This window comes from Lissotriton helveticus, chromosome 7 (genome assembly GCF_964261635.1).
Source record: "Lissotriton helveticus chromosome 7, aLisHel1.1, whole genome shotgun sequence".
In the NCBI taxonomy this organism is placed as follows: domain Eukaryota; kingdom Metazoa; phylum Chordata; class Amphibia; order Caudata; family Salamandridae; genus Lissotriton; species Lissotriton helveticus.
In genome coordinates, this window is record NC_136068.1 from 385,557,268 (window position 1) to 385,572,214 (window position 14,947).

The following is a 14,947-nucleotide window of genomic DNA, read 5'->3' on the forward strand; positions in this document are numbered from 1 at the left end:
GAAAACAAGAAATGCTTACACCTAAATTGGGGGGGGGGGCTTTTAGAGAAGTAAGGAGAGGTTTAGGGAGCGATGCCACACAGACAGAAGTATACCAATTGCTTTTTACAAACCGCACTTCTAAAGTCCCTAAGTGTTCACAAATAGACTCCAACCCAGTTTTGAAGTAAATCCCTGCTTCTCCATAGCCACTCAGTTTCTGCAAAACACTCCCAGATAAGACAAACGAGGTAGGGACTTAGAATAAAACCCCATAGGAAATAATGTTCAGATAAATAAAATGATTGCAACTTTTAAAACAAATATTATGTATATATATATATATATATATAACTAGTGTGAAACTAATGTTCACAATAAAAAAAAATCATAAAGATACTTTAAAATATTTGCTAAGTAATTAGCAATCAAAGTAATCCTTTAGACCAAAATCAATTCATTGTAAATACATTTAAAAAAATGATGTATTCTATAGGGATATATTTTTAATTGAATAATCATATTTTAAAATAAGTATTTAATACACATTTAAGTTAATGTGCTGCATTTTTTTCTATTAATTCGCAATGTTATTTATAGCTTTAGTACATTTTCCTACACTGTCTACATGTAAAAATATATAAGTAGCTAATGTATACACCTAAATCCTGTTCTAGAGCTCAATGTGACATGAATCTCTATTTTCTCTCTACCCATACACAAAATATATACAATCATAAAATGCTCTCCTCCTAAGATAATCTTGTTTAAGATAGCTTAGTCAGTGTAAGCATGTATCTCTGAGTAATAAATCAATTTTGATGACAGAAACTGATAATTCAGTTATATTAAAGGACCGCAGACTGGAAAAGTTGTAGAGGAATGAGCGGCATGACCGAGAAAACATTTTTTTAAATTCATGTGACTTCCCACTGCTACCCACCTTTCCAAATAGTCAACAGAAGTGGTTTCCAAAAAGTCTTTATCCCAAACTAGTCTATTGAGATGGGACATAAGTAAAACCTCTCCAACCCCAAAGCAACATCATCCTTTTTGCCAATACGCCCATCCATCAATTGTTGTTTTTGCATTTGTCACCCAAAATCTCTGCATCACTGCAAAAACAGGTAGGGCCCAATATCCACTTCTTTTTCCAAAGTATTCTGAGACCGTTAAAACGTACAATTTTGAGAAAGATGCATTTATTATTTGTCATAGACGAGAATCTATATGTCCGAAATATCAGGTTTTATGCTTCTCAGTAGGTAGATGGAATATTACTGAAAGGCCCAGGTTATGTAACAGAGAGGTTAGGGCAGGGTTTTCAAAACTTTGCTATGAAGAGGTCTAATTTTGAGTAAAAAACGTTTCCTGATGTACTGACAAATATTATCACTGTTAGAATAATCACTTCAGACATCATTACAATAGTGACCAACCCATGTAGGTTTAGCACTAATGAAAACTCTAACATATCAGGTACGGTTACATAGAGAAATGTAACAAAAAAGCCTTACCAAAATAAATTAAGGAAATAGCAGCCATGACAACATTTGCCTTCTAGCAATAATGAAATAGCATTAGCATAGGAATCCTCAACTCAGCATGAATAATTATTCATATATTGGTTTTAGTATATTTTGGGAAGGCAATTATTTTGAATCCACACATAAATGTATCAGTTTTTGAACACACATACATGATGCTATGACATACAAACGTTTTATCTTTGGTAAGCAAAGTCAATTTCCTGAATAATTTCCTGAATCTGTGAGTAACATGGTCGCTTGAAAAGAGGGAGAGCCCTGAGCATTAAATGTATGAGAGAGAGAGAGGTGTTGAGGTTCCTCATTAGACTACAATTAGAGTGCAATTTGTATTGACTCCTGCTTTAGAATAAGAACAATGAAAGTATTTGAAGGTCTAAACAGAGCGAACGCAGATTAGAGACAGAAAAAGGTAGAATGTTCTTCTTTGAAATTTTTTATTTTAGCCCCCCACCAACAGTCACTTATCAGTATTATCAGAATCAAGTTTGAGTTGAAAGATGTGTTTGACCTCAAGACAGGTAGATAATATAGGTAGGAACATTGAAGTACCCTTGAATGATAAAAGGGTTTGCTCCGTTGCTTAGAATTATAGATGTGAAAATGGCAAGAAAATATTTCTGGACACTTTAGTATAAGAGAGGAGAGGAACTATATTTATGCAAATAAATGTGGTGCAGGGGACAGGGTCTCTTACTTCGGTGCACAGGGTTCACAGTTTGTTCCCCGGCTCTGGCGGCAGCTCGCCTCGGCACCATGTGACTCTGGGCAATAGCTCACTTAATTTCCACGACGGCCCCCGTGCCTTGAGACCCGTAAGGGTGATTCAATCACGCTTTACAAATTCGGATTTACATTTTGCAATCATATTCGAAATGTAAAAATGCGTTTTCAGAAGTATATTTGAGGAGCAGGTACATGCTCATTTGTTTATGTTTTCATGGCTTTTTTTTTAATAACCCTATTTAGGTCTCACCTATTCCATCCCGCAGGGATAAATAGTCGAGATTATAGTAAGCGGAAAAGAAAAGTCTACCTAGCTGCGGATCGCATACAGTTCATGTGAGCTATGTGTGTGCACATCATCACCAGCCACATCACACACCACCATTTGTCTGTGCCTCGGCATCAGATTTCAAAGGCTGCCGCTCCCCCGCCCCTGGCGTGCACATCCCACACCACTATTTTCTGAGCCTTTGCATCAGACTTCAAAGGAATGCGCTCCCCCACCCCACCCCCGCCACAGCAATGCCGAGAGCTTGTTTTTTTTTGCATCCATTTCACGGGGAAGCCGTGCTTTGTTCGGCGTTCTCTGCACCTTTCTTGTTTTTTCTGGACGAAAGTGAAAGCCTACCGTGCTTGTTTACAGCAGCCTTGCTCCCTAAATGCTGTTGCTGTGTTGCCATCTCTCTAGGGACACTCAGCTTGAAAACACTCGACTTGCTAGCTGCAATGCTACATTCGCTATGCTTTGCCTCTAGACACGTTGTTCCCTCGCAGGCTGTGCTGACTCTGCCCCTCCTGATTCTGAAACTGACCAACGCAGTCACCACGCAGTCTCTTCTCTCTGTCTTATGATGTCTGCTCTGCCACCATTTACATCGGACCCTCACCCTCACACCTCCTCACCCTCACACACCCTCACACCCTCTCACCCTCACACACCCTCACATGCCCTCAGTCACCCTCACACCCTCACCCACCCTCACACACCCTCACTCACCCTCACCCTCACACCCTCACACCCTCACCCTCACAACCCTCTCACCCTCACCCCCTCACCCTCACACACCCTCACCCTCACACCCCCTCACCCTCACACACTTCCTCACCCTCACACCCCCTCACTCTCACACACCCTCACCCTCATACACCCTCACCCTCACACACCCTCACTCACCATCTCACCCTTACACACCCTCTCACCCTCACATACCCTCTCACCCTCACACATCCTCTCACCCTCACACCCCCTCTCCCTCACATCACCTCACCCTCACATTCCTTCACCCTCCCTCACACCCTCACCCTCACACCCCCTCACCCTCTCACCCACCCTCACCCACCCTCTCACCCTCACACACCCTTTCACCCTCACACACCCTTTCACCCTCACACACCCTCTCACCCTCACACACCCTCTCACCCTCATACACCCTCTCACCCACCCTCACCCTAACACCCCCTCACCCTCACACACCCCTCACCCTCACACCCCCTCACCCTCACCCCCTCACAACCCACACCCCCTCACACCCCCTCACACCCCCACATCCCCTCACCCTCACACCCACCCTCACACCCCCTCACTCTCACACCCCCTCACCCTCACACCTCACCCTCACACACTCTCCCTCTCACTCACCCTCTCACCCTCACACACCCTCTCACCCTCATACACCCTCTCACCCTCACACACCCTCTCACCCTCAAACCCCCTCACCCTCACACCCCTCTCCCTCACCCTCACACCCCCACACCCTCACCTTCACACACCCTCACTCACCCTCTCACCCTCACACCCCCTCACCCTCACACCCCCTCACCATCACACTCCCTCACCCTCACAACCCCTCACCCTCACACACCCTCACACACCCTCACCCTCACCCCCGTCACCCTCACCCTCCCTCACCCTCACCCTCCCTCACCCTCACACCCCCTCACCCTCACACCCTCAACATCACACCCTCCCCCTCACACCCCCTCATACCCCCTCACCCTCACACCCACACACCCACACACCCCTCACACACACCCTCAACCTCACAATCCCACACCCTCCCCCTCACACACCCTCATACCCCCTCACCCTCACACCCACACACCCACACACCCCTCACACACACCCTCACACACCCCCACCCTCACTCCCCCTCCCCCTCACTCCCCCTCACACTCACACACCCTCACACCATCTCACTCTCACATCCCCTCACCCTCACACCCCCTCACGCCCCCTCTTCCTCACACCCCCTCACCCGTACACCCCTCACACCCCCTCACCCTCACGCCCCCTCACCCCCCTCACACCCCCTCACCCTCACACACCCTCTCCCTCACACACCCTCATACACCCTCACCCTCACACACCCTCACACACCCTCACTCAACCTCACTCACCCTCACTCACCCTCACACACCCTCACCCTCTCACCCTCTCACACACCCTCACTCACCCTCACACCCCCTTACACCCCCTCACCCTCACACAACCTCACACACCCTCTCACCCTCACACACCCTCACACCCCTCACCATCACACACCCTCACACACACTCTCACCCTCACACCCCCTCACCCTCGCACCCCCTCACCCTCACACTCCCTCACCCTCACACCCCCTCACACCCCCTCACCCTCACACAACCTCACTCACCCTCACACCCCATCACCCTCTCACCCTCACACTCTCACCCTCACACCCCTCACCCTCACACACCCTCACCCCCTCACACACCCTCACACCCCCTCACCCCACACACAACCACACACAACCACACATACAACCACACAAACAACCACAACCCCACACACAACCACACACAACCACAACCACACACAACCACAGGCACACACAACCACAGGCACACACAACCGCACACACAACCACACACACACACAACCACACACACAACCACACACACACAACCACACACACACAACCACACACACAACCACACACAACCACACACAACCACACACACAACCACAAGCACACACATAACCACACACACAACCACACACACAACCACAAACACAACACACACAACCACACACACAATCACACACACAACCACACGCACAACCACACACACAACCACATGCACAACCACACACACACAACCACAACCACACACACAACCACACACACAACCACACACAAAACTACACACACACAACCACAAACACAACCACACCCACACACAAACACACACACAACCACACACACAACCACACACAGACAACCACACACAACCACATAGTCAGTGCACACTTTTACCAGGCACAGACACCATCATTCATCAGTGCACACTTTCAACGGGCAAAAACACCACCAGCCATCAGTGCACGCCTTCGCCGGGCACAAACACCACCAGCCGTCAGTGCACGCTTCCACCAGGCACACACCACCAGACGTCAGTGCACGCTTTAAGCAGACACACGCACACCACTAGCCGTTAGTGCAAGCTTTCACCAGCCACACACAACACCAGCCGCCAGTGCACACTTTCACCAGGCACACACCATCAGCCGTCAGTGCATGCTTCCACCAGGCACACACACCACCAGCCCGCAGTACACACTTCCACCAGGCACACACACCACCAGCCATCAGTGAAGAATTTCTACAGGCACACACACCACCAGCCATCAACGCACACATTAATTGTTAACGCATCCACAATCAACTATTGTAGCAATCGCAGTATGGCACACTTTACTTTTAAACATATTCATCTAAAGCGCAGCATACCACCATTGCTACAAAAATAAATACCCATTTTGTTTGGCCTACAATTTATAGACTTTTGTTGCAATTGGTGTTGCAAGATTTAGCAATGCCAATAGCCCAAACTTAATTAATTTGAGACCTATTTCATTGCAAATGCTTGTTCTAGGATGGGCTGCTTCCGTTCATGTTGCTACTCCTGTCTGAGACTGGATGCTATGTTTCTCTTGTTAACTGTAGAATTAAGAGACTGCTTTGAGGCACAGAAATCTTAGCAACGTGCCTCCAAAAACTGCCCCATTAAGACAAAATAAAAACAATTTATTCATTTACAGTTCATATATGGCTCATGCACCAAAGGGTGTAAAGAACACTTTATACATACATCAATGTATTACATTATATGTAACCAGAAAACATTTTGAAAAACAGAATGTTCAACAGAAGAGGTATGGCTCTAGGAGGGAAAACCTATGATTATTTACAATTATATATTGGTAGATCAGTGTTATTGTGAAGTCAGGCAACTACTGCGCCCAGGACTTCCAAGATGGCGTACAATATCGACCAAGATGACAAGAGCTGCAGCTACGTTTCTGTATAGACTTCTGTCAATTGAATGCCATATCATGGCTTGATAACTATCCCATGTCCAGGGTGGACGATATTGGTAGAGAGGCTCGGAGGGTAGGGGTCATGTCTACAAATTGACCTGACAAAAGGAAAATTGGCAGATACCCTCAACCAACAGCATGAGAAAAGACAGCCTTTACAACCCCTTCAGGGCTTTATCAGTTTATGGTTTTTTAATGCGGCATTCAGGGGGCCCGTGCTTCCTGCAAGAGACTCTTGGATGTGTTATTTCAGGCTCATCAAGGATACGTGGTAGCTTACTTAGATTGTATATATTTGTATACAGTCCTGGTTGGGAAACACACCTGCAACACCTGGGACAGGTGTTATAAACCTTGAATCGAGCAAAGCAAATCTCACTTTAAACCCAAAGAATACCACCTTTGCCATGGAACACATCGAATATTTATGCTTCACCATACATGCAGGGGGTCATCTGACCACAACTTAACAAACTCGAGGCTGTTCAAAAGATTCAACAGCTCTCAATGAAAAAAAAGATGGGACTCATGGGATACTATTGCAGGTGTGTGCCACAGTTCTCTGAGATCGCGTGTCCCCTCACAGACCTCCTAATATGCAAGCATACAGGGAAACTCAAGACATGGTCTGAGGTTCAGGAGCGAGGTTTCCAACAATTGAATAATGCCTTGCATCAGGCTCCTGTTCTTATGTGTCCCAACTTTGACAAGGCATTAGTACTGAGAGTTTGGTCCCAAGCCGATCTATGCCCCATCCTGTACCCGAGCCGCAAGTTGTTTTCCAGGAAGGTATATCTGGTCACCATGGAGAAGGAATGTCTAGCCATCAAGTGGGCTACTGAGGCTCTGCAATATTATCTAGTTATATTATTATTCTCTTGACTGATCATGCCGTCCTCACCTGGTTGGCGTTGCATAAAAACTCAAACCCTACAGCACTGCGCTGGTTTTCGGCCTTACAGCCTTTTTCATTTCAGGCCTTCCATGATCCAGCGAACCTGCAGGGTAATGTGGACTACCTATCCTGAAGCTTTGTCAAGGAATGGCCCGGTCATCCATTCCTTTTGGAAAGGCATCATAGTCAGGCAATTACTGTGCCCGGGGCCTCTAATCATCCTAGATGATGAGAGCGGCATGTGCTCCAGTGGCTCGAGAGAAAGCCATGTTGCCTCAGGACCATATGAATGCCATAAAGGCAAGACTAGCATTGTTGGGGGAGAAACGGGTCTTGTCAGTGGTTCATGATGGAAGTGCAGTTGAGAAGTAGTCATTGTACGGCGGTTTTTGAGAGTTGAGCGAGGAAGGAGACGCAAAGGATGGGTGAGGAAAGGACTCAGGAAAAGGAGGACCAACAGTGGATCCAGCCAGTATGGGGATTGGGAATACCACTGTACCAGCACTGCCCCCAAGTTCAGCAGTCCCAGAGAGCAGGTGAATGCTGTGGCTCTAGACAGTGTGACCTTGGAGGGCTGTTGTCTCAAGCTAGTCCTGGTTTTTAATTAATTTACCATACGAAGGTGGTGGGATGGTCTCCAGACACCACAGGGGGATGCACTTGGGTAAAGGGAAGCACTTGTGTAAAGGAAAAAACATGTGTTTAGCATTCTTTACAGGATTCATGAGCACAATGATGGCACGGTATACAGAACACCCTAAAACGCCTTATCATTATTACCTATTTCTGCCACATGATTTGTTTTGAGTGTTACAATATGCCTCATCTCTGCACCAGGAGAGGATGGGGAGGATTTGGAAAGGGAACCAGGACATGTCCGGGATTACCAACAGTACAGAAGAAAGAAGAGTAATAGAGACATAGGAGAACTCTGGACCTTTAAGGCATCAGAGGCAGTGACTGTGAAACCTGCCTTAAACTGTAATAATAAAGAAGCGAAATCTATTCACAACAAGGCGTGTCAATCCAAGGGAAGGGGGGTGGCCACATAGGGGTTAGGTGGGAAAGGTACAGTATATTTCGAGGAGCTGGAAAAATGGTGTCACTGGTTACTGGAAGTGAAAAGGGTACTTTGTTTTATCCTATGTCAAGAGGCAGAGAATTCCAGGTGGCACATACTGCCTCAGAGAAAAAAGGCTTCTGAGTAAAAGAAGTCCTGAAACTTGGTATCTTTATGTGGGGAGTTTCAGTATTTTGAAGTCTTTTTTTACCATGTCGCATGAAGAGCAAGTTAGAGTATAGGGGATTGTTCATGTGTATGGCTTTGTAGGTGAGGCAGCAAAGTGAAAGTGTTTCTTGCTTCTACTGCAAGACAATGAAGGTCATGAAGTATGGAGAGGAGATAGATAATATGTTTCTGCCAATGATCAGTTTGACAGCCAAATGGAGTATTATTTTAGGAATGCAAAAGATGACTATGGAACACTCACAAGGATTGCATTTCCAAAGTACAGTCTGAAGACAAGAAGAGCTTGAACTTCTGTTTTTAACCTGTCTAAGAAGATAAGGTGATTTATTTTTTGAGTGAATAAAAGTAGAAATGTGTCAACTTGGCCATCTTGCTGATGTGTAGCATAGCCCTGAAGCAACCAACTTATTTTACCCTGTGAGTTAGAGAGAGGGGGGGAAGTCTTTCAATTTCAATTGGTGCAGCAGTGATGGGTCAAAATTATTAATATAGAATGGTGTAAAGAGAGGAAACTGATGCTTTAGGCTCACCATGAAGGGCTTTTCCTATGTCCATGTCTGAATCTCACAAGGCAAGTGCAATGAGTTGAGATGTCCTCAACTGTTGGCACTTCGCATAGATTTGTGTGCTATCCACAAACTGGTACATACAGACATCAATAGTGCATCAGATTAGATTCAGTAGCCCCATGTACGGACTGAGTATGCCGGGAAAAAGGAACAGCCATTGGGGACTTTGTGTGACATTTCAGACAAACTCAATATGCATTTCCCCTTCTTCCCTACTATTTGTCTGTTGGTGAGAAACGTAGAAAACCAATTCCGATTCTGACCACAAATCCATACGCAGTGTTCTAGAGTTTGGATGAACCTGTAATGCAATGATCAACTGTCTCACAAGCTTCTGATAATTCTATACGTATAGATTAATAGAGCTCTCCTTTGTTCAGAATGTGGTGCACATCATTTTCCAGACAACAAGAGAGAGTAAAACACACAAAAGGAAAAGAATAAGGAAGTGAAAGATGGAAAAATCGTCATAAAGGGTGAAAGCAGGAACCTTCACTATTGAGATAAAGGGGAAATGGGTGCCTGGTAGTGGAATAAAGAGGCGTGAGGTGGTTGGAAGACTATCAGCCTAGGTATTTGGCATGCTGACATTTAGAAGCACTGGCCTGGTGTTCTGAGCAGAGCTTTGGGCACTGGCACCCAATATTTTACATACTAAGCACTAGTACAGTATGATAATATTCAATTAAATTGCTATACATCTCTCCATGGCCATCCCTCACCAAATAATGTCGCATACGGTTCGAAAGTTAGACCAAAACACTAAATTGAGATTCGTTTTTAGGTCTCGCCTACGCAGCGTGCATGAGCTGCTTAGGAGACCTTTAGCCATTGTGCAGCTCTTTTTGGAAGCACATACTCATGCTTGTGGCTGCATACACCTTGCGGGAGCGCGCAGGGGCGCGCCACAAGCACAAGTATGTGCTTCCAAAAAGAGCAGACTGCTCTCCCAATCGCGCACGCGTGCGCCTCTCTCCTCACCCACACATTTTTGCTCGCACTTCTTGTTGCTTTCTTTTCATTTCAGTTCAGTTTCCCTTTTTTTCCTTTCTGTTTTCTTCTTTTTTTGCTAATGTTTCTCCTTGCCATTCTTTTCTTCTTCCTGTATTTCCTGCTATACTTCTCTAGCCAGGTTCCTTTTGTTATGCATTATGTAGCTCCTTTTCGCTCTCAATATGTTTTCTTTCTGTGTGTTTGCTTCCATTCCTTGTCCCTTCTCTAGCTCTGTCCATTTCCTGCACTTGCTTTTAATTTCTTACTGTCCCTTTGCTCTTTGTCTGCCGTAATATGCTGTTGTCGTCCTTCCACCTTTCTTTGAAGCATCCTCCTATCTATGTCAACGTCAAAGAATAATTTTCCTCACCTTCCCTTTACTACCCTTTTTTGTTTGCCTCTTGTACACATGTGTATGCCACGTGACAGCTGCGATGCAAGGAAGACAGACTGACCCCTTTAATGGCAGGTCCAACAAGGCCAGACACCATTCACGAGCCACAGATTAACATGGCATATGTGCCCCATACCAATGAGAAAGAGCTGGAATCAACCACATACTGACCCACCCCCCAACAGCTTGCATAAAACCACAGTCAGATCAAAGCTGCCAACCTATGAATGCTGAAAGCAGGAATCAGGGCTAAAACACCAAGTAGTGGGCTAATAAGCATAGGTGATGTGCGATAACGTCACAGGAGGTGATGTCACAATCATATTGTATTCTTCACTGAAATGAGAATAGATTCTAGCCAAGCTGTGGTACAAATGATGCTATGTATTATATATGTGTGATGAATATGCCATGGAAAACATTCAAGTTGAATCCAGTTCTTATTTGGTGCTGTGTTTTTGGTGTTTACTCAGGGTCTTCCGCAGGCATCTGGGGTGTATATTTTAACTGAGTGTGCCCTTCATGTTTTTTTCTAGTTGACATTGTTAAACCAATATTGAACAAGCATTTGCAATGCAATAGGTCTCGCATTTGCGAGCGTTTCAGCTATTGGCATTGTAAATAACAATGCCTTTTATTTATGTTTTAAAAACCAACAAGTAAATAAAAGGCATTGCCATTTACAATGCCAATAGCTCCAACTCTCACAACTGCGAGACCTATTGCATTGCAAATGCTTGTTTTAAGTTGGTGTAATTTGTCTGGGACAGTTCTTTCAGTGAAGGATTTCTTTATCGGGCCACACTAAGTGGAAACAAAAATGTGAAAGCTTTCTTTGAGGCTATTCCAAGCAAGTGATCTAGATAACAAATTGTTGCTCCGAGTAGCTGAAGATGAAAAGGAATGAGTGCTAGGGAGAGTATTACAGTAAGAGCGCACATTCTCTGTTTGCACCATGGCTCACCTTTAGCTAGGTGCACAGGCAGCAAAACGTAACATTGTCTCCATTACATATAATGCACTTACCTTAGGGCAGCTGTGAACTTGTGTTGCCCCAGTGGGCAGTGCATTGGTGAAAGATGGACCCTCTGATTGAAGCAGACAGTTAATCTTTCACAGTGCAGGCGGCTCCAGCCTGCACTTTCAAGGGGCACAGAGATCACCCTGCAGGCGAGCACAATGAGTGACTAAACCTGCCTGAAAAGGGGGGGGTGTGGAAGGGGACAATGAGACCTCTTTCACCCTCTTTCAGTGAGGCTTCGGGGGAAAACTGACTTTGCACCAACTCTTTGTAGTGTATAGTCAGTTCACGTACCAATGGCCTCTTTGCCTCTGCGCCCACATCCATAATATTATGCAAGCGCAGAGACAAATGGGGCTGTGCACAAAGTTAACCTACACTTGTTAGTAATTTACACTTGTACATTTACTCTTACACTTTTGAGTAACGGTAATGCTTTTGGTAATTCACCATTTATAAGAGTAAAGTTACTCAGAAGTTTAGACTTACATGTCTCTACTCCCTGAAAGAAGGGGTGGAGCTAAATGTATGTGTGACTACATCTGAAGAGGAGCTATAGTAAGTCCAGCACCACACTTACTGCATCAACCACCCATAGAAAATAATGGATGCTGGGTCGTAAAATAGAACCCCATAAGAAATTAGGTTAAATTAAAATAGTTTCGTTTAACTATTTAAAAAACGATATAGAGTAAATTGAATGTCAAAAATGCTATATATTTAAAAAACATATTTTAATAATATTTTTTAAATTTAAAAATAAATGTAACTGATGTTTTATATGAATGACACTTCGAACAATGGGTGAAGAGTGTGAAACGACACTCTTACTTTTTTATCTAATCACATGATCTCTGGAAACCAGTTAAAGCTCTCTAAGCTACCCGTGTGGAAAGTGAAATCAAATGCTGTCTGGTGATGGCTAAGAGGACTCAAACAAAGCCCTCACTAAATAAAGTTTTTCATGATCATATTAGCTCTGACACACAGCTAAAACTGCCACTAGGCCAGATCCTATGAAGCAACCAGCCAGTCATTGATCTGATCACTAAACACTATCTATAAACATCAAACACAATCCTGTGAAACAAATAAATACAGTCATAAAGTTGCACAGTAATCACAGTAACCAGGTTCATGGGTGATGAATACCTGGGGGTAAACAATGTTTACCACAAAACGTTTTCCCGGCGAGGAATTACAACGTGAATGTTACAACGACCGCGTTGCAACCACACATACCATTACTCCACAAGTCGAAACAATGTCTTGGCGAGGGGGCAGAAGGTGTTGGATTTAAAATCCAACACCTTCCCTACTGTCCTCACAGACTGGAGTTGGAATAGTAAATTATACTATTCGGACATCCAGCACCCCCACTCCCCAAGTCGTTGCTACGACTTGTAGGGTAATGGTATGCATGGTTACAACGCGGTTGTTGTAAGAACCGCGTTGTAATTCCCTGCGGGGAAAATTAATGCGTGAAAAAGAGGTATATTCCGTTCCTGGGTCATGGTAGGGCTTTATCCAACGTGTTTTATTGACATGCACCATAAGAATCATATTGTGAATGCTAGTAAGGTTTTTGTGTGCTGCCTCTTAAAGGGATTAAGGGCCAGTTCCAAACACTCTGAATCAAAATTTACGACTGCCAACACTTTTTTCAAAATGTAATAAATCAATTTTTGGAGGGGATTAAGTTGTACTGATTCCTAAAACGGGTTTAGAAATGTACAATGAATCATCATTTGGAAGTGGTGTGGACAACTGCCAACTCTCAAAGAAACTTTTCAAATAGGAAAACAGGCTAATTTAAAAAAAAAAGTGTATTGATTTAAAGGCAATCACAGACATGGTGGTCTGCTAAGCAGGCCACCATCCCTGTGATAGCCACCAATCTGAGTGAGGTTTGATTTCGACCTCCCTCATGAAAATGAATAAGGTTGGTCATATTGGAACCCACTTGATTCTGACTTTTGTGTACTGACCTAATAGTGCATAGGTCAATATGCAAAGTTGTGCACTGGTCACAAATAGCAATGTGACCAGTGTATTAGAACATCTGGCCCCCAGAGCTGGTAAGCATACCTTAGTCTCTGAAACACAGTTTTGGAAGGCAAATGCAGTCTAATTGGTATAACCAGCTGGACATGTATCATTTGGATTCTGTTTTATTGAAATATGTGTAGCAATTGCCACAGGAGGACATACAGTTACCAAAAAATAACACACCTTTAAAGTGGCTATCGCTTTCCTTTTAGGTTTTGCAGTGACATTTTCATTCTGGTTATCATCTTCAGCTTCCATATCCAATGCTCCTTCAGCAGTTAAGTTTGCTGCATCTGAAAATATGTGATATTCAATTACTGTTAGATTCTGTAAACTATTATCAATTGTGGGAAACTTGCCATAGGATAGCTTGTACAAAATGATTGAGGTCCGTTTTCACTCTTGCTTTAAAAAATGTCAATACACATCAGATTACAGAAAACCGTACCTTATTAATTGTAGTACCTTTTGGATGTATTTGAAATATTCACATACATTTGTAAAATGGTTGTTTTCTTAAGCCAATCTTCCAATTTGATGTAACACCTTAAGTGGCCATGGGTATACCTAAACAGTCCTTTTCTCACTGTGCCCCCAGGATTCAGGCAATCCCTCACTAAAACAGGCCTAACAGCCATGAGACGGCCAGGAGCAGCTTGTGTTACCTTCTGAAGGGGGCCTTGCCTGGCAGTTAAGGATGGACTGCTCAGATGAGTAGTTGGGTGAGTACTAATTTGTATAAAGTTGGCGAAATACCATGCATTGCAATTCTACCAGAAGATATTGCCAGTGGTTGAAACTATTTGCAAGAATGTCTACCATTACCTTTTGTATGTTTGATTTCACCTTCCAATTCAACCATCACAGCCCTACATTCTCTATCCTACCTGCTGCTGGTTCATAACCCTGCATCTTCCTGTGCCATGATTGCCTGCTCCCTTGTGTCTTTTGAACCACCTGGGCCTGCTCCCTCTCATCTGAAGGACATCACTGCCTGCACCTTCATTTTTAGACACCAGTGCCTGTTCCCTCTTGTCTTATGGTGCTCCAGCTCCTACTCTCTTCTTCTTCTTCTCACCTGTGACATCAATGTATGCTTGCCTTCTTTAACATATGTGATCACTTTCTCTTGATTTCCATCATGTTGGTACTACTACTAGCTACCTCATTGTCTACAACATCA

The 14,947-nt window shown here is 44.4% G+C and overlaps 1 protein-coding gene across 1 annotated transcript in view; it reads right to left on the bottom strand.

Annotated features, from left to right (window-relative positions):
* Window positions 1-14,947, bottom strand: part of LOC144768501 (fer-1-like protein 4) — a 936,890-nt gene that overhangs the window by 206,588 nt on the left and 715,355 nt on the right. The window contains exon 33 of the mRNA XM_078652210.1: window positions 13,948-14,057. Within this exon, the coding sequence (XP_078508336.1) occupies window positions 13,948-14,057 (110 nt within the window). The remainder of the gene's footprint in view (window positions 1-13,947; window positions 14,058-14,947) is intronic.